Genomic DNA, 19,948 nt, shown 5'->3' with positions numbered 1-19,948 from the left:
AGAAATGTTTTTTAGTCTTTTCAGAATCCTGAGAATCAGTGGAGCCACATGATTAATCTCCACAACTGTTTAATTCAAACAAAAATGTTCATTTAAATGTTGATTCTCAGTCAAATTCCATGTTGTATTGACCTCCAGAGCTTCCTTTAGTCTCAGTGCAAATAGTTAAAAGGTTCAAAGGAATTTATTTGGGGTCAAAACTGCATCTCTAATTATATTTTGTAATTTATTTTCTGGATGATAACATCGTCTTAAACCAACTCTGATGAAAATAGTGTTTTTAACATGTTTAACGTAAAAATAGCTAGTGGGAATGAGCGCAAATAACGGGATGATGGGAAATGAGGTGAAAATAGATCATCGGGTGGAATTTTAATGTATTTACTAGAGCGATAAGAAAACGTCAATTATAAAACAATAATTGAAATTCATTGACTTGGTAGATCCCCTTTAACCCTTGTGCTATCTTGTGGGGTCCAGATGATCCCACTCCTGGTCATCTGGACCCCACAAGATAGCACAAGGGTTATAGGATGAAAGCTTCAAAGTACCTCAGTCCACAGGCGCCCCCTTGTGATGAGTTGGAGTAGTGTTTGCCTCACCAATGACGTTTTTATGAGAATTCAGGACATTTCCAAAAGTAAGCACGTTAGAAAAGATTCCTGTCACACCGATGTTTGTCCGACTTGATCCTTCCAGGGAATCATTTCTGATCCAGCCGAGCTGAACTTCACCTTGATGGTCTGAGTGGAAATGAGGACGCTTAGTCTATTAAAGTCTAACTTTTTATTTTCTCACAAAATTCCCTTTTTTCAATCCTAACATAAAACTCGGGGAGGACGGTTCATTGGATGAACGGGCCTCAAACAAACGCAGAAGGTCAGACCTGAAAAAGGCCAACAGGTCGTCTTCCCGGGGTCCTCGGTGGTGACGGTGAACGCAGCTCCTCTCAGAACCGTCCAGCAGGACCTCAGCGGGTCGGATGAGGACACGAGCTCAGAACCTCTCAGTGGAGACGCATTCACGCCGAGTCCCGCCTCTTTTCCTGTTAGGTCACGCCAGTGATGTGCTCGTGAGGTGTGCATGTGAGGCGTGCACGGTTTTGTTAAACGGCGTGTAGCAACCAAAGACAAACGTAAATATGAATCAAGCTCCGAAGTTACTCGATCTTCATCACAACCCTTCTCCTCTTCAAAGTCCTAGTTCATAACTGACTAGAGGGGGCGGGGGGAGGGGGGGTCTGACGGCCTTTCACATGAGGAACTGAGCGACCACATTGGCCACGCCGATCACAATGAGAAAACTGTGGAGGACGGCAGACAGCCAGGTGAGCCGGCCCTCCCGCTTCAGGGGGATCATGTGGACTAGAGCGGGAAACACGAAGACCAGAGCCAGGCCGCAGATGGCGCCAGAGAACCTGCAGGAGAGCGAGAAAGAGAGAGAGAGAGGCGTCAGCATCCCGCTGGACCCGCCCTAAACGCACGCGGACCTGCGGCCCGGTGGAGGTCCTGCTGCTCGGGGGGGGGTTGAGGGCTGCTGGCCTCAGAGCGTGCAGACGACGGAGGCCGGGACCTCCAGCGCATCTTCCTGCAGGACCGCAGACCGGACCCACATGGAGGCGGCTGAGCGGCTCCCCATATGGAGGAGGGAGGGGCTAAATACGGTTCAGGATTCTGTCATTCAAGAAGACAGATGATGAAGATCCTCTACCCTCAGTTACATTTACTCTGATTACTGTTTGACCTCGAAGACTGTAAACAAAAGATGCTCAGTTTGAACATTTACATTTTATTATTTGGAAACAACTTTTGCCTTATTTTAGAATTATTTTTGTCTTTCCACTGATTTAATAAAAGGAAGAGTATTGACCTTCTTAACTACTTTCTTTTGACCTTTTACAGTCTTTTTTCCCTGAACTTGAGGACGAACTTCCCATCAAATCTAAGAAAGAATATCCCCCCCCCCCCCTCCCTCCATCTCCAGGAGACTAGAGAGGTTTAATAAAAAAGGGCAAAAACAACCATAAAAAACAACATTTTTATCAACATCTGAACTTGTTGAGACCCTCAGAGGCCTCGCTTTGAGCCGGGAGCGTTCACGTTCATCAGAACTCACCGGATGATGGATCCAATGTTGGGATAAAACTTGGCCATGAGAACGCCCAGCCCCACTATGAAGATGTTTAGAACCAGAACGTGGAAGAAGCTGAGGAGAGAATGCAGAACCACTATCAGACATTATTTATATAACTCTGTTAATGGTCTCATGTTCCTCTGACATGACATTATTCGGGTTCTGTTCAGAGCTTTGCTTTAACTGGGTTTCTTTTCATGACGACACAGAGAATTTATTATTAAGTGAAGCAGAAAACCAAACATCATGGTCTCTGACAGCATCGTACCTGGGGTAATGGTTTCCAAAGAACTGACCCATGACCTGAACCCTCACCAAGTACCCCAGCATAGGATAGACCGTGACCATCTGGAACAGCAGGCACATCCGAGCCACGAAGACCAGAACATCGTTGCTGGGAAAGTTATCCAGGAAGTTCTGGAAGACAAAGATCCGGTCTGAGCTCTGATCCTGAAAATGAACCTGGTTCTCTCTGCTTCCGACCCGTCCGTCCGTCCTGAACACTACTTTGGTTGAAGTCCATATGGTTCAGGAACAGACTGCGGTCTGCTCCTCACATCAGACGGTGTTTACACCGGCCAGGAGTCTGCTGAAAAACTCTGACCGCTCTGCGTTTGTTACACAGTCAGAATAGATCAAACCACGTGCTGATCATGAAACGCCCTGAATGAGGTTAAAGATACCTTTTTTCCCACGTGTGTGAGTGTTCAGCAGCAGCATTTTGACGTAGTAAAAATAAAAAAAGGTGGAAACCACAGTGACTTCAGGTTCCTCTACAATGGAGCTAAAAAGTATTTGAGTCCCACATTCTGCAGGAGTTCCCACACAAAGAGCTGAGTTTGGTCTGTTTGTCTGAGAGATGAAAGATGTAAAAAAAATATCCAGGAAAGAATTTCTTTGTATAACGGTGCAGAAAATAAGCATGCTTTTTTTTTTCTTTTCAAGGAGCAGCAATAGTGCCCTTTGTTACACGTGATCCCAGCTCTCTTCAGGTCATCGCTCTGGGCCGTTTCCCCACCGTTCTCATTTATTCTCCACCAGGTGAGATCTTAACGGAGCTCCAGGTGGAGGGAGATTGTCTGTGATCCTCCATTTTCTAATAATTGCTCCAACTCTTGGGCCGAATCAGAACTCTTCCCCTTCGGGTTCTCCCTATCCTCAACTGCAGGGGTATCAAGAAGGATTGGGGTGTCCGAAATAGCTTTTTTAATAGCAAACCTCTGCGGCGTTGCTGTGCCGTGGAGGACAAACGCATTTCTTCATGTGGGTTTGCTCTGAAGCACTGAAGTTTACATTTAAATGCAAGTCATCACTTTTTTGTTTTAGCAAGACTTTTTACCGTTATAAAACCGATGTGGTTATGCATTTTCCGAGCGCTGGCAGCTACGCCACAATGTGGATGACCTGCGACTATTGATGACGTCATCAAGAGAGAGTGGCGTCCGAATTAGAAGACACCTTTTTTTTCCATAACTCTCCGTTTGGAGGGCTAAATGTAGGGGGTGGGTAGAAGCAGAGGAAGAATCTGGATTCTGCCTTGATCTCTTCTCTCCAAGCTGCTTGTTTTATTGTAGATTGGTTCATCGAGTCTCGTCCAGATCTACAGTCTAGTTCCTGGCGTCCTTTGACAGCTCTTTGGTCGTGGTGGAGAGGCAACAGTCTGACTGGTTAAGGGTGTGGACAGCTGTCTTTATACAGATACCCAGTTCTAACTGGTGACATGAATACAGGCAGAGCCTCTTATAAAATAAGAAACAGGTCTGTGAGGAACAGAATCCTTGTCTGTTTGTGGGAGATAAATATCAATTTTCTTCACCTTTATACAAATAAATTATTTAAAATCCTGGATTCTTTTACCACATTCTGTCTCTCATAGTTGAAGTGTTTGTATGATGAACATTTCCGACCAAACTCGGTTTTTGACACGGAACAAGCTGCAGAATCTGGAAAATACATAAACTTTCTTACCCCACCGCTAAAACAAAGGTGTTAGATGTATTCAATTGTTTTGAATTATTAGCAAACCCACTGGTCAATGCAAAACTATGTTCAGTCAGACAAATGGAAAAAAAAAAAAGTTTGGAGATTTTTGAAAAAGGCCTGATTTTAGTTCATCATTTCTCACTAGCTGGCTACTGAATGTAGCTATGTGGAAAGAGCCGCTGCTCTAGACTATGGTACCCTCACACATAATACAGAATACCATTAAAGGCTCCAGCACCAACAGAACCGACACCAGCAGAACTGTGGAACTGTTCTGAAAAGCTGCATGTGGGGAGGCTGAAAACCACGCGAACCTTCAACAGTTTAAGGGTCTAAAGCTTTTCTTGGTGGTTAACAATGCAATGATTTGGAGGATCATGGGAAACCTTGGGTCTCCATCCAGAATGAGGTCCGTGTGCAGCTGGTGTCCCCCCCTTCAGCCCCTCAGCGCTGGACCGTCTGCTGGAAATCTGACCAACCTCTGTGCGTTTTTCCACGACTCTAAAAAAAACGTACCGGCTGGATGCAGTCTTTGACGAGAGGCGGTGAAGGAAAGGAGCCAAAGATCAACACCCCCACGTAGAGGTATGTCAGCCCCACCAGGAGATACGCCACAGACAAGTCCCGAACCTGAAGCATGAACAGACAGGAGCATTCCAAACTATCAGGATCTACAAACACCGTCAACATGATTTTCTGCATTTCTGTCCAGTCTGGACACATTTCCATCTCAAATTAACTGAATTTCTTTCTGGGTCCTCAAGGTGGCGCTAAAGTAACACTCAGAGAAGAACATTTACGCACCGACACACAGAGTCCAGAGTGTGGACTTTAAAGATGACAGAGTCAGGGATGCAGCAAAATTAAAAAAAATAATAAAAACATTAAAAAAGCAAGCAAAACTACACTGAGAAAAACTTTCAAAATGTTAATTGGGATAGGAACGCCGTTTGCATGTTACTCCAGACAGGCTTTAAAGACCTCATCAAAAAGAAATTTTAAAATTTTTTAAAAAAAACCTCATCATAAGCCACGGTTACATGCAAGAAATAACTTGATCCGATCAAAGATTGATCCTCTAAACGTGGTTTTAATGTTGAAGCGCCTGTTCGCTCATCAATTTATTTGTAATCCCTGTGGTCGGTGCTTTTTTTGTGGCGGAACAGAGCTGGAAGAAGGGTTAGTTGAAGGCTAACAGGCGCTAACAACAACATTTAGCCTTCGATGAACATAAATCCATGCGGGAAATGCAGCACTCTGCATCTTGGCTGCATGTAAATAGGTGGGAATAACATCATCCTTTATTTTGTCAGGACACGACTAGAAACGGTTTCTAAGGACTAAGCCCCCCCCCCTGCCCGTAAGCACAAAGCTGTAAGTCCGGCTGCTGAGCTCACAGACGCGGTTCAGTCGCACGGACCAGCCGGTCGGTCCTGTTTGCGCTCCAAAGCTTTCTCTGGAGGATCGTCTCTGCGTGACGTAAAACCAGAGCAGCAGTGACACACGCTCGGAATGAACCGTTTACATGATCAACGGTCGGCATAACCCACCTATCTGAAAGAATTTTGATCCAAACGAGTCTGATCGGAGCAGAGTATTCCGAACACTGTGTTTACATGACGCATTTTCCTTCCGATCAGGCGTTCATTCCGATTACTTTTGTCCATGTAGACGCAGCTATAGAATGAAATGATCCGTCTGTCCAGTCTGACCCAAATCTGTCTGAGTCTGTAGACGTTAATAGAGAGAAAGGTTATTAGATTCATCCAACAGCTACTTACTGATCGGGGAGGCCTACTGTCCCTAAATAACTGCAGTTACAGCCTAGACTTATTCAATAGGTTTGTTTTCAAGGACTTTGATGACGGAGACGGCTCACGTTGTTCTCCTGATGCTTGTTGTTCTTCATCAGTGTGATGATGCAGTTGTGGATGAAGAAGGCCAGAGTGAGGACGCCGGTCAGCTGTGGGAAGAGCGCCCTGAACTCTGAAACAGGAGGAGGAGAGACCCCACATCAGCTTCAGGACCACCACAGTGCTCCAAAAGGTTGGGCGGCCTGATCAAACATATTAAATAGAATGTCACTGGCAATTAAATATTTACTGTTCTTTATTCATTCTGTCTTGTAATGGTCAAAAGAGCACCTGAACTACTTGTTTTGCTTGTCTGACATTTTGTCTATAAAATATATAAAACAAATAAATAAATAAAAACGTCTCCTCCACGCCAGAGGGAGAGGCGCGATCTCCGTTCAGGAGACATAAAAGAGCGTTCCATCATCTGCACAGGATTTACCTGGAACATAGAAGTGGGTGGGGTCAAACCAGTGGAACTCCAGGTGAAAGCCGAGGCGCACAGCTTTGATGGTGACCAGAACAATCAGGTAGACGACAGAAATGGTTCCTGGAAGAGACGATGTGAAGTGATGAAGCCGTCACCTGGCTAGCCTCCAACCAAACAACTGAAACGACGTCCCTCTGACCCGTTAGACTCCGCTCAGCATCAGAAAAAGCAGGTCTGAACGGATAAACGCCACGCTTCCTCCATGTCTGCTCCACATAAAGTCTGAGGGAAACCCGCTCCAGCTAACCCCATGGATCTGGATCTGTCTTACCCAGGAAGGTGAAGCGGGCGAAGAAGGAGGCGGAGCGGAAGCTGAGCAGTGGGAGGAGCAGAACGATGAGGTAGAGCGGGACCGTGTTGGTTTTACTCCAGTAGCGCCCAAAGGAGATGTCGTTTCCGGCATCGCCGCCGCCGCTGCCGCAGTCGTCCCCCTCCGGGTGTATGACCGGGTACGGACAGATGACTGCAAACCAAAAACAACGGGATACCGCATCAGTCCAAGCAGACGCAGTCAGCCAGCGGACCGGTACCGGTCCAAAGGACACGGCAGCAGAGAGAAAAAAGTAACATGTTTGTTTTGTCTTATCTGATCCTAAAGGACGTTTTATTTTTGAAAAGTACCAGAAAATGAGTTTTTAAAACAAAGGAAGTCCATACTAATAATCAAAACTATCAGAAAATATTCCAAAGAAAAACAAATGACAGTCAATGCCACTAAGTAAGATTCATGTAACGATGATTTAGCCGTTCAAAAGGAACGCTTACCTTGATCGGAGCCGTTGTTTCCAAACTGAGAATCTGACACGTTGATGTTGTGAGCCTGATCTGCAGACGACACAGGAAATCTGCTTTCTACCACAGAAAAACACGATGAGGCCTAAAGGTAAACGTGGAAGGCCAGCCCCCACCCCGCCCCCACAAGGTACAGAATTACCATGACAACAAGAAAGGATGTGAAGAACTTCAGCACCTAGAAAACCATCCCAGCATAGAACCATTCTAACGGCAGAAACTTTCTCCGCCTGCAGGAAACTTTGATATTATTATTTTGTTTATTTGTGTGTGTGTGTGTGTGTGTGTGTGTGTGTGTGTGTGTGTGTGTGTGTGTGTGTGTGTGTGTGTGTGTGTGTGACACTCACTGTAGATAAACTGCCCCGTGTTGAACAAGAAGTTGGACATGAGGACCCAGTAAACCACCATGGCTCCTAAGAGCGACACCAGGGAGAAGAGGAGGCTGGACCACTGGCCAAACTTTCCAAAGTAGTGCCGACACACGTCCGGAAATTCCCAGTCTGTGGTATCCACGCTTTCTGAAAAACAAAGGTCTGCCATTTCACGTGGAAAACATCCGATTCAAGGACCTGAAAGGTGAGGAAAATCCTAAGACTGTCAGGCAGCATCTGCTCTGACGAGCATTCAGGCCCAAATCCTGTAGAACCGTCATGATTTTCATCTGAGACAGCAGCTGTTGAGGACTTTCTTTAAGCCCCCCCCCCTCCATTCTCAACTACCAGAACCGCCAAATGTTGCAGCTCTGTTGAGCCATGTACAGAATATTATTGGGGGCGGGCCGGGGGGGTATTTTGATGTTGAAAAATGTTCTTTAAATCCCACCCATCTATCCATCTGGCCTTTTTTTTTGGTTGGTATCGTCATCAAATCAGTGCTGGATCCATTAAACAAAAATGTCAAACCTGTTTTTGTTTATTTTTTCAATGACAATGTTTATCAGAATTTCAGAATTAGGTGTTGAATTTGGTGATGAAGCGTTTGGCACCGACATACGGGCTAAACTTTATGAGGACAAACCCCCCCTCAAATGTTTTACTGGATCCATTAGGCTTCCACCAAAGGAATATTTTCCAAAATGAACAGAACTCCAAGTAGAACTGATCTGTGGGTTTAAATAAACAGATTCACTTGGAAAAAGAGGCTTTAAATTTGGTTTCTTTTAGAAAATTAACTTTTTTTTCTGGGTTTTAGGATTTCTCCGTTTTGGCGTTCGACTCGTGGTGAAAACAGAGAAAGGTTGGAGTTTCTTTGTTTGTACTTTGGACTATTTCTGAACCAAACAAATAAAATCAAACATCTAGCATCTGATCACAGTCTGGCCTGAATGCTGACGGGGGGGGGGGGCCTGACTCACTGATGGTCCTTGGCGACTTGAGGACGATGTAGCAGCAGTACAGAGTGAGCAGCCCTGTGAGCACCAGGATGACGACTCCCAGCGTGAAGCCAGCCTGCAAGCAGAGTTCAGACAGACAGGAAGCCTTCAGGCGTGCAGAACAGAAACAGGTTTCCAGCTGCTGAGCGCGCTCAGACGGCAAAAGCCGCTCCATGGGGTGGAACTAAAAGACGTCACCTGTTTGATGCCCCACGGTATGCTGAGAATGGACGTCCCCATCATCGTGTTCCAGATGGCGAAGCTGCAAAACCAGAAGGAACATCAGAGCTGTGGGAGGAGGAATATGGCGCTTGGGGGGGCGGGGGGGGGGGGGGGGAGGGGGGGGGGGGCGGGGGGGGGAGGGGGGGGGGCTCACATGGATATGAGGCTGGAGTTCTTGGAAGTCTGATCTCCTTCTGGGATCTTGAAAGCGATACCAAGAGGACTGTAGATGTAGATCTCCTCAGGCTGTGGGACCACATGGTTTGGGGGGCTCTGGGAAAAACATCAGCAGAGGGGGTGGGGGGTCAGTTGGAGCCAAACTGATATTGATGAGCCTTTGAAAGCTGTAAAGTCATCATGATTTTCTGTCTCTGTGATCTGACAGCATCCTGACATCAGCATAAGAAACAACGACCAGAAAAAATGTCATCTTGTTTTAATACTCTGACACACATGGAAGCGATTCTGTAGCATAATTAAAAATAAAAGTCAATACTTCAAAATGCTTTTTCATTTTCTACTTAAAAACCGCTTATTCTGTGTCATAATTAAAGCGAAAATGCAAAGAGGGGATCGCATTTTCATTTTCACATCCACCCTGCGAATAGTGTTGCATAATTCAGTCGACTTAGCATTTCCGGAGGGGAGGCGGGGCGATGACGTCAGTGCTATAACCGTGTGTCCGGCTGCTAAGAGACTTATGCGAGGAGCAGTGCGGCCAGGCTTGTAGCTTTGTGTTAGCGGCAGAGGAGCTGTGACGGTTGTGAACTCCTGATGAATTTACACAGCTTCTCAGGACTACGTCGCAGCATTTCTGCCTTCAGACGCACCGCGTTCCGTCGAAACTTTCCCCAGGACTAGCTTTGTCTTCGGACCGGCAGCCGGATCGCCGAACGGAAGTGCTGCTACGCAGATCTGAGATACTCTAAACCAGGGGTCGGGAACCTTTTTGGCCAAGAAACGCCACATATTTTGAAATGTAATTTCGAAAGAGCCATACATTAATGTAGTGTCCCTTTCCCACACTGAGGCACGGAGACTTAACCTCTTTTAAGGTTCCCTGCGCGGTTCACCTTACTGGCCGTGCCCCCCGCCCCTGCTTTCTTCCTCACACATCCCGTCCCAGCATCTGCGCGCTCTTTCTCAAAGACGGGAGCGCCCAGTTTTAGGCACGGCAATTCACAGGTTTCCGGCTGGTACAAACTCTGTGAAATAATAGATAATAGTAACTGATAGTGCTGGTGTAGATTTTGTTCTCCAAGCACCGCTACTACTGCGCGCCTCTGGCATCGCATCGCGCCCCAGAAGGACTGGTCTAATGAATAAAAAAGTATAATTAAAGATTTGTCTGCGAGCCACATGTGACCATCAAAAGAGCCATATATGGCTCGCGAGCCATAGGTTCCCGACCCCTGCTCTAAACCATCACATGAATTTGGGTTTCCAGTGGTGTCCAGACAAAATAAAGGCTGATGTATGCAAGTCCCACATATTTACGTCCATGATGCTCATTGCCCGCACGGAGTTTTAAGTTCCTCCACGGCTAATATTTTTAGCAAATATTAGCCTAATGCTATAATTGTTTTTTCATTTCAATTTTAAGTTAAAAATATGCAGCTTCATTTTGAAAATAAAAAAGCATTTCTGGTATTGACTTGTTTTTAATTATGCTACAAAAACCCTTCCATAGACATAAAGAATATGGCGATTATTTGTAGTTTTTAAGCGAGAAGGATTTTGTAAAACTGTAAAAAAATGAGGCGGATGAGGAATGTGAGTCAGGCGTGAAGCTGCACTTCCACGTCTGGCTGAGGAACACCTCTGCGTCCTCCAGGAAGAGCTGCCACAGACAGAGAGTCTTCCTCCTGACCCAGACCCACCGGACACTGAAGGGATTTCACTTCCTTCCATTTCTGTGGAGTTTCTAACATCAACTGCACATTTTCTGAACGCTGAAAAGATTTCAGGGGGTCGTTTTGTGGACTTCAACCCTACAAATCTCTCCTTCATGAGCTCTTTTCCATACAAACACCGACTCCTGCTATAACCCTTGTGCTATCTTGCGGGGTCAAATTGACCCCACCTTTACATTGACGTGTTCTCCCTACCATGACAAAGGTGGATAAAGGTGGAAAGATTTCATGTAATCCATGGACACCAGTAAAGATCACAAATCATTGAAGAAAAAAGGTTCAGCGCACTGTCTAGTGGGGTCCAGATGACCCCAGTCCCAACGTTAACGTGCCTCCGAGGCACGTTAACGTTGGGACTGGGGTCATCTGGACCCCACAAGATGGCACAAGGGATCAAATGTGCATCGAAGCGTTTTTAGAGCAGCTGTCAGGACGGAGATCCTGATCTTTCTGGTGGTGCCAGCAAACCCACCAGCAGCGGGTCAGAGGAGCCCGTCAGCCGGCTGTAGTAGTGCAGTCTGCTGTTGAGGATGGCGGCTTCGGCAGAGATCCTCTCCTGAGGGTCGTGGTCCACGATGTTTCGAGGCTCCACATAGAAAGGCCTGCGGGAGCACAAGAAACCCTTATTTAGACACCTTCTGCAGAGTCAGCAGCTCAGACGGGTAAAGTTTCCTGAGTCAGCGTGACAGAGGACATCTTCCTGTGCAGCGTCAGCTTTACAGCTGCAATAACGTTAGGCTGGAGAGACACACGGACCAAGCAGCTGTTTATGGTTCTGACACATCTGTTTTTATTCTGACAGAGTCACCAACATCCGTCATTCCGCCTTAAACCTCGGCCTCGTCTGTCCTACCACCTTAAACCCCATCCCATGCGTCGTTCTGCTTTAAACCTCCACCTAGAACTCCTGCCTGTCCTGTGCTGCACCTCGTTTCAGTCAGACAGTCTGGCTTCCACTTCAGCTTTTTCCTGGAGTTTCTCATGACTTCAGCGTTCCGGTGGTTTCAGTCCCACCACTTGCTTGGGGGGGGGGACGACTTTAAGTTCTCAGCAGGTTTGTGTCTGAAGCTACATGATGATCCACCAAAGCTGGAGATGACTTAAAAAGATTAAGAGTCAAGAAATTGAGAATGAAACCAAGTTTAGCTTTTATAGACCCACTGTGATGATAAGGCTGTTTTTGGGTTTCCAACATTTTCTGACGATGGAGGATATTTACACTGTAAAGAAAATGAAGCTCTAAACTGCATTTATGAGTATTTATCGCTGTGAATTGGAAGCAGATGAAGAAAATTACATTTAGAAAAAGAGCTCATTAGTGATGTAGGCCGCTAATGTGAGGGGCTGTAAGATAGCGGGAGAAAATGTAAACAGAGAGCCCTCGGAGACTGATAAGGGTTGGTGGGGAGGCTCTGCACCAACGGGCCCGCCCACAACTCAGAGGGGAATTTCTGACAAACACCTGCCGCTCTGCAGAGACTATGTCCTAGAAAACAACAAGTTTTTCTATTTTGGCTGGGACCACTGGGAACCAAACCAAAACATGATCAGATTGGGACTTTGAAGACAGCGCATTGATATAAAAAATGTTCCGTTTAATGTGCTAAGATAGCACAAGGGTTAATCCCATTTACAAAAATTAAACTTTTAATTTTTATTTTCTGACATGTATCGTTTTATATTTATGCCTTTTTTGTTTAGAAGTTCACTTTTATTTAAAAAAAAAAAAAAAGGAATTGGGACTTTGCTATTTAGATGTGTTTTGTTTAGGAACCGTGTTTGAACCTGAATAAAAACGTATCAAAGCTTCATTTCTGGCTTCAGCCCGACTGAAAACCTGCAGACAAAACGGAAACATTTCCTTTAGACTCGCCTCTTCCTGGATCCCACAGCTTTTCCACAAATGCAGAGCACAGAGTTCTTCCAGTCATGGAGAAAAATCTGCCCCCCCCAGGAGAAAATATGCAGCATCAGCCTCTATTATCATCCACCCCCCCCCCACTGCAGCATCAACAACATGGATTCACAGAAATGACAACACAAACATGGAACGTCCTCTTCAGTGGCAGGATGTTAATGGGGTGGGTGTGTGTGTGTGTGTGTGTGGGGGGGGGGGGTTGCTAGTCTCTGTGAAATACCAAACAGCTTTGATATTCACATAAACTGCTTATGTGGGGGCCAGGCTGGGGGGGCTTGAGTCTTAGCGTACACGCTCAAAGTGAACACTAGGAAGCTGACCAGAGGAGTGGGGGGGGGGGGGGGGGCTCAGAGTGGAACATTTAACTCCACAAAATCTGTCAGCCTGTATGTGACCCCCCCCCCCAAATACCAGTATTCATGTTAAGAAAACACAGGAGTGTGACAGTGGGTGGAGTCAGAGAGAACAGCTGATGGAGGACAGAAAATGATCTGATGAAGCGGGGGGAGGGGGGGGTCAAGGGTCGATCCCATTTTCCCATCAATCCCACCGAAGTCACATGGAGGGAGTGACCGTTGAACAGCTGTAAAGTCTGAAGGGAACATCTGAAACACAAACACTGAAGCACACTGGGGGGGGGGGGGTCTGGCGTGAAGGGAAAAGACGACTGGCGGTCCCACCTTTTGGCCCTGGCGTCCACCGATCCCGCAGAGGCTTGGGGGGAGTCGGCGGCGTGCTGCGAGCTCAGCAGAGGCCGGCCTTCCTCCTCCATGATCACGCCTTCAGCTGAAGCCTCCCAGCTCTCATCACCTGCTGCACACAAACAGTGAAGCGGTTCCTGGGTCAGTTCTGTGGATGATGAATACCCCCCCCCCCCCCCCCCCAGTTGGTCATGAGCCAGACTGGCTAAAAATCCTGCAGTTCCAACAACTGCTCATTAGGTGGCGCTACCCTCTGAGACGAGCTCCCACTAGGAGGAAGAAGAAAAGCTGCGTCCCGTCAGACTACTGAGGAATCACTGGCAGCTAATCGCCACGGTAACCGAGAAGGCCTTTAAGGGTTCCCGCTTCGTCACATTCACACTACGCCTGTGCGTCTTCCTCACAGAAGGACCATCAGAGGAAGCCAGATCTGCGTGAACCAGGACCAAACCTGCCAATTCTGAAGATCGTGACCACAAATGTGCAGCACCGCAGCGGCAAAGCAAAGACACAAACGTCCCTCTGCTGTTCTGCAAAGTCAGAGGAAGAATCCAGATTACTGAGGTCCTCAGTCCATCACAGGGACACAGGCTCACACTTAAAGTCCCACTCCCATGTGTCTTCCTAGTGGTCTTTTAATGATTTGGCCTTTTTAACTAAAAAAAATAATAAATAAATCAGGAAACATTTTGTTTTTTCTAGGACGTAGTTTCTGCAGACCGGCAGGAATTCACCTCAGAGTTCAACCTCCCCGTTACTGACCGCTCTCCGTTTACATGCTCTCCTGCTAGCTTACAGCCCCTCAGAACCCCAACCTAACATTACCGGCAACAAAAATAGCGAGCAGTATCAGAGCTACCAGGAAAACAAAGACCTTCATGGATCTGTTTACCTGACAGTGGATCCATGAGAATGGAGCAGAGCAGGGAGCTTGTGGCCCGTCCAGCGTATTTTTGTACGTCACCAATACAATCTTCTTTAAACTTAATTTGTTTGATCCACTCAGAAATGTAGTTTATTCTTTTTTTTCTTTAAACATGTCCTCCATCAATAGAAAAATGCCACAAGAACATGTTAAACACACCGTTTTTATCGGAGTGGGTCTTTAATAACCCATATTACTCTATCAAGCATGTTTTGCTTAGAGAAAATCCACACGTGCACAAGGAGAACATGCAAATTCAGGCAAGATTCAAACCCGGCAGAAGTGCTGACCGCTACACCGCTGTGCAACCCAGACACATACAGTTTTAAGATGCTGCAAAGATAAAACAAAAAAACAGAGCAGACCTCAAATATTCTGCAGCACAGACTCAACCTGCAGCCAAAACGCTCTGAGAGCAAAAAAAAAGAGCTTCTTCCAGAAGGGCGGGGGGGTTGAGGTGACCACTGACGGTTGGGAGAACCAACACGCGTGTGCAGAAGCTCCAACCAGTATCTGGGCCCTGGATGAGGACAGGAGTGAGGGTTTGTGCACAGGCTGGTTTCTGCAGGGCTCTCTGTAAACGCTGTGCTCTGCTTCTGCTTTCAGTGCTTCTGCTGTTCCACTTCTGCTTACAGCTCAGCTCTCAGATTTGGTTCACCGCTCGGTGTTTGCTTTTCTACTTCACTCACTTTGGAAAAGAGTCTAAGTGGACGTTTGAAGCTCCGCTTCCCGTCTGTCCGCGGCAGAGGTCGTCTCCACAGTGAACGCCGTCGCCGCCGCCGTCGCCCGGGACTCGGAGGCGGGTCTTAGGCGGGTCAGTGGGTTCTGCTCTGATGGCAGAAGAGTGAATGGAGAGGATGAATGCTGCTTCTGGGATGGACTCAACTGAGAGGGAAGATCATTTGACAGAACTGCTTTGACTGCCGTCATGTCAAGAACCTTCTGATCCAGGAGTTCACCTTCACGCTTTAACCACTTCTCCTGAATGATATCAGACACATTTTTAGTTGTTCTTTTGCAGATTTGACTATATATGGGACTTTTCGCGCACCGATAACCAAACATTTTTGAGCAGCAGATTTGGTCACTTTCCCAGATAATATCATTACTTATTTGCAATCTTTTTTTTTTATTCGTGTTCAGTTTCTTTAGACAATTAAATACCCATTGAGGGATTAGAAAATGTTGACACATTTTTCTGCTTTAGCAATACATTTTCCATGTTATTCTTAACTTCCGCATCTTCAGATCCAGCTGAAGCAATCGCACATTTCTGCAGAAAATTCTATTTTTATGTCCAATTTCAAATAACTGCATCAAAAGGTAACCTCTTTTCATTCTAAATAGCCCGAAAAGGACTAAACGACAACTAAAATTAGTCATTTGTTCTCATCTAATGTCTGCTAGAGCAGTGTTTTTCAACCGGGTTGCGGAAATCCGGAAAGTGCCCTCAATAACTGATCTAAAAACATTTTCCATCTCCAGGATTTCAGCTCTGTGTTCATCCAAACAGGCCCTGATAAAACACAGAGTAGTTAGGAATATGAAACATAATAAAAAACTTTTTTCTTTCTGTTTATTTGATTCTATTAAAGACATTTTGATAAGAATGACGGTACCGTGATTTAGCCGTAGCTTCAGCTGTTTTTGGAAAAGTCCCGCCCCTTTAACTGTCTCCACCAATCATTCTTGGAGGCTTAATCACATGTCATCAGTCCGACCAATCAGAAGTGGTTAAAGTCTTCACTTCCTTGTTCTGATTCTGCTCATAAAGTCGCTCAGTTCCAACAAAAATACCAGCTAAAGCTCGTCTTTATCGGTGTAGCTTTCCACAGAATCCGGTGTCAGACCGTGGAACAAGTGAACAAAACAATGAAGCTCAGAGAAGAGTGTCTGCCCTTTTGCGGCAGTTAACACACTACATCTCCCATAATGCATTGGGTTAAAGTGACAGCGTCTCAGCGCACAATGAGTCGTACTTGTTAAACGTCTTGAAACCACATCAGTTTTTAAATCTTTTAACTTAACTTTTATTACATTTTTTTAGAAAAAACAGCAGCAACTTCCAGCTTTTTCTGCCACAATTATCATAAAAATGTATGTGAGATTGTGGAGGGGCTGTAGATCAATACAGACCGAGTTTCTCCTTCTTCTTTTTTTCATTTTTGGATGCTGGTGTGCCGCAGGATTCCTGTCGAGGTTAAAGTGTGCCGTGGCTCAAATAAGTTGAAAAACACTTTACTAGAGAACCAACAAGAACAATGTTCATGGAAATTATAAGAAAAAGAAATGTCTGAGTTTGGAATTTTAATCCTAGAGATTTCCCAGAAGGATTATTAATACAGAATGTATTGTGTTAAATCTGAATACTTGAAGTTAATGTGGATACGGAGACTTGGAATTCCACTTCATCATTTGCAGAACCTTCCAAAATAAAAAATAGATAAAAATCACTCATGGTCAATAAAGTTAGTCTTTCCTCACACAAAAATGTACTACAGAAAAAACCTTAATGTCAACGTGACAACAGATTTCTACAAAGTAATGTCAATGAAACAATAACATGAAATGATTGTTTGCATAATTATTCAAGCCCTTTTAAATTCAATAGAAGTCCATCCAATTAGTGCCAATAGTCTATCAATTAACGGAATGAAGATCACCTGAGTGGAGTGGGTGTGTCCCAAGGGGGTTATAAAACACCTGTCTATGAAGGCTCCAGATACTGGTGGTGCGGTTTTTCCGGCTACCATTTCACCATGAAGACAGAGGAGCCCTACAAACAGCTCAGAGACAGGGTTGTTGAGAGGTACAAGTCAGGGGGTGGATACAAAAACATTTCCAAGGCATTGAACATCCCCCGGAGTTCAGTGAACTCCATCATCAAGGAATGGAAGGACTATGGCACACGTGTGAATCTGCCTAGATCAGGCCGCCCTCATTAACGGAATGACCGTTCAAGTAGGAGACTTTAGAGACGCCACCAAGACCCTACGGCTACTTTGAAGGAGATAAAAGCTTCAGCTGCTGAGACTGGAGAGACGCTGCACGTAGCAACTGCTGCCCGGGTTCTTCACCGGTCAAAGCTTTACGGTAGAGAGGCAACGAGAAATCCACTGTTAAAGAAAATACAGACTAGAGCTCGACTAGAGTTCACCAAAAGGCAAATGGAAGACTCCATGATCAAGTGGTAGAAGATTCTTTGATCTCATGAGACCAAAATTGAGCTTCTTGGCCATCAAACAAGATAGAAACCAAAGACTGCATATCATCAAAAATACACCATCCCCCCACCGTGAAGCATGGTGGTGGTAGCATCATGCTGTGGGGATGTTTCGCAGCAGCAGGCACTGGAAGGCTTGTAAAGATAGAGGGCAGAATGAATGCTGCAAAATACACTGAAAATTTGGAGGACAATCTTTTTCAGACTGCAGGAGAACTACGGCGTGAGAGGAGGTTCATTTTCCAGCAAGACAATGATCCAAAGCAAACGGCAAAAGCTACACAGGAATGGCTTTAAAAGAACCAGGTTAATGTTCTGGAGGGGCCGAGTCAAAGCCAACACCTGAATGTGTGGCTGGACTTTAAGGAGCTGTTCCTGCCCGGTCTCCACCCAACCTGACAGAACTGGAGCAGTTTTGCAAAGATGAATGGAGCAACATTCCAGTGTGCAGGTGCACAACTCTGATAAAGACTTATCCACAGATTCAGTGCTGCGATGGCAGCCAAAGATGAACAAGTACGCAAACCAACAAACTTTATTGACCATGAGTGATTTACGAAAGCAAGCCACTGTATGTGGGAATAAAACTTTGTTGTTTTGGACAAAAGAGGGCTGAGTTACAAGAGTCAGTTATTGACTTTTATTACTTTAAGGTTGTATAGAGCTTCTGACGAGGAGTCATAAAGGTTTCTAGAAAATGACCATACATCCAAAAAGAAACTGTATGGTTATTTTTTAAAAGGTTCAATAGATCCTTAAAAAAAAAATCAAAATGTTTGGTCCAAGGATCAAGTCACGGCTCAGAATATCTATATTTTCACTAAACAAACAAGTTCAGGAAGACAGAAACCTGATGAATGTGATGGTGATGTCGGTGAAAACACTTCTGAGGTTCTCCGATCCAAAACCCCACGGAGAACTGCTGTCTGGTTAGAACCATCTACGGTAGAACTTTTCCGTCTAAAGTCACAATGTCACCATGAACTGCAGATCACATCATGAGAGCCACAAAGCTCTGATTTCAGGGAAGTCTATTGGAATAAGCATTTAAAGTTGAATTCAACCTGGAATAACACACAGTTCCTTTAATGAGTGGTCCCCAAACCCCGGGCCATGGACCGGTACTGGTCTCTGGGACAGTTACCGGGCCGGAGAGAGAGAGAAAACTACACATACATAAAATTACACAGAGAAACTACAGGAATCGATTCACAAACTAAAAACATGTATCCCTAAATCTATGGAGATTTCTCAGAAAGCTGTGATTTCTCCTCAGGATTCAGATCCATGTGAAACTTTCCATGCGGACAGTTTAATGAACCCGGATTCAGATGTGTGATGGTTATCTGCGCCCTTACATGTTTAATCGATCATCGTTGTTATTATTATTTTTCATTGAAAATGTGTAAAATAAAACTGGAAGGAAACAATAAAATTAACAGAAAATGCCAGTGAAGTGACGCACAGATGGATAAATGCCAAATGAACCCTTCAAATAAGCCCATCGGAACCGGTTCTGCTCTGTTGCTGACCTGTAAGTTATGAAGGACCACTAGAGACCAAGAAGACAAACTAGAGGTTTCACGGTTATTTTATTTTTGTTTTTATTTTTTTATTTTTTGGCGATTAGTTTCCTAAGATCTGAATATAGCAGTAATTTAATTACTCCAATGTATCGGTTTTATGTGGCAGAAAGAGTAATCCAACTGTATATTTTATTGCAATAGCATCGCTAACTGCGCGCGCATTCACTTCTATTAGCAAACGGAACAGTCTACCTGTGGACAGGTGATCGCCTCAAACGTACCTGAGAACATATTACATCTACATTTCTGAAAAATAACTTTTTTCGGGAGAAAAGCACCAACAGACGAGCCCCGTGTTGTGGTCACGCGCTCAGGTAAAAAGGTTAGCTGGAACGAAGCTGAAGTCCGCCCGCCGAACAACAACAGCCGGTCCTGACGGCACCGCAGATTCCCGCGTCCCACAGACTTGACTGACGGACAATGCGGCGTCTTACCGTCCTGCGTTCGAGTCGCCGGTTCAAATCCAGAGGAGGCGACGCCGGTTTCCGTGGGTGCGTCTCGCAGCCGCGAGCCCGTCTCTTAGCCGGTCTGGTCTGTGCAGCAAACACGGCTAGACACGCCTCCACGGGGAGACACGCCTCCAGGGACAGCACAAAGCACGCCGATTGGCTGCTACAAAAACTTTGCACTGACGGTGGCCGAGAAGGTCCAAACTCCTGTCAAAGACACGAAATTCACTTTCCAATTGTTTCCCTTCTGGAAAGAAACTTCAAGCATTAAACACCTGATATTTACTCTAAATGTTCTGCTTTTACCTTAAATTCTGATTCACGTTTCTTGGAATTTTTCTAAAATGGTTTTATTAATTTAAAACAGAACTTTAGCTTTAAATTTTGT

The 19,948-nt window shown here is 45.4% G+C and overlaps 1 protein-coding gene across 4 annotated transcripts; it reads right to left on the bottom strand.

Moving 5' to 3' along the window:
- Window positions 1-771: 771 nt before the first annotated feature.
- Window positions 772-19,673, bottom strand: slc38a9 (solute carrier family 38 member 9). Of its 4 annotated transcripts, none has more exons than XM_023960774.1 (16): window positions 19,546-19,673; window positions 14,992-15,132; window positions 13,357-13,489; window positions 11,231-11,360; window positions 9,000-9,118; window positions 8,822-8,885; window positions 8,606-8,699; window positions 7,599-7,769; window positions 7,225-7,284; window positions 6,731-6,922; window positions 6,412-6,519; window positions 5,996-6,102; window positions 4,633-4,746; window positions 2,402-2,550; window positions 2,116-2,205; window positions 772-1,417 (listed from the first exon to the last, which is right to left on the bottom strand). In XM_023960774.1, exons 3-16 carry the CDS (start codon window positions 13,446-13,448, stop codon window positions 1,252-1,254), a joined length of 1,656 nt encoding a protein of 551 aa, XP_023816542.1. In that variant the 5' UTR covers window positions 13,449-13,489; window positions 14,992-15,132; window positions 19,546-19,673; the 3' UTR covers window positions 772-1,251. The 4 variants fall into 4 exon arrangements, with proteins under 4 accessions (XP_023816542.1, XP_023816543.1, XP_023816544.1 ...); XM_023960775.1 differs by having other exon boundaries at window positions 1,252-1,417; window positions 13,357-13,486; XM_023960776.1 differs by lacking the exon at window positions 14,992-15,132 and having other exon boundaries at window positions 1,252-1,417.
- Window positions 19,674-19,948: the final 275 nt, after the last annotated feature.

Source organism: Oryzias latipes, chromosome 12, assembly GCF_002234675.1.
Source record: "Oryzias latipes chromosome 12, ASM223467v1".
Lineage (NCBI taxonomy): Eukaryota > Metazoa > Chordata > Actinopteri > Beloniformes > Adrianichthyidae > Oryzias > Oryzias latipes.
The sequence above is the reverse complement of the archived record's forward strand: the minus strand, read 5'-3'. Positions and strand labels throughout refer to the sequence as shown.

What these genes read in the sequence shown, in the direction of transcription:
- slc38a9 (XM_023960774.1), bottom strand. Translation starts at nt 13,448, where the DNA reads ATGGAGGAGGAAGGCCGGCCTCTGCTGAGCTCGCAGCACGCCGCCGAC. An exon ending in TACCGTGGGGCATCAAACAG is followed by an intron (nt 8,700 to 8,821) that starts GTGACGTCTTTT and finishes CTCTGCTTGCAG; the next exon opens with GCTGGCTTCACGCTGGGAGT. An exon ending in CACGGGGCAGTTTATCTACA is followed by an intron (nt 7,285 to 7,598) that starts GTGAGTGTCACA and finishes TGTCGTCTGCAG; the next exon opens with ATCAGGCTCACAACATCAAC.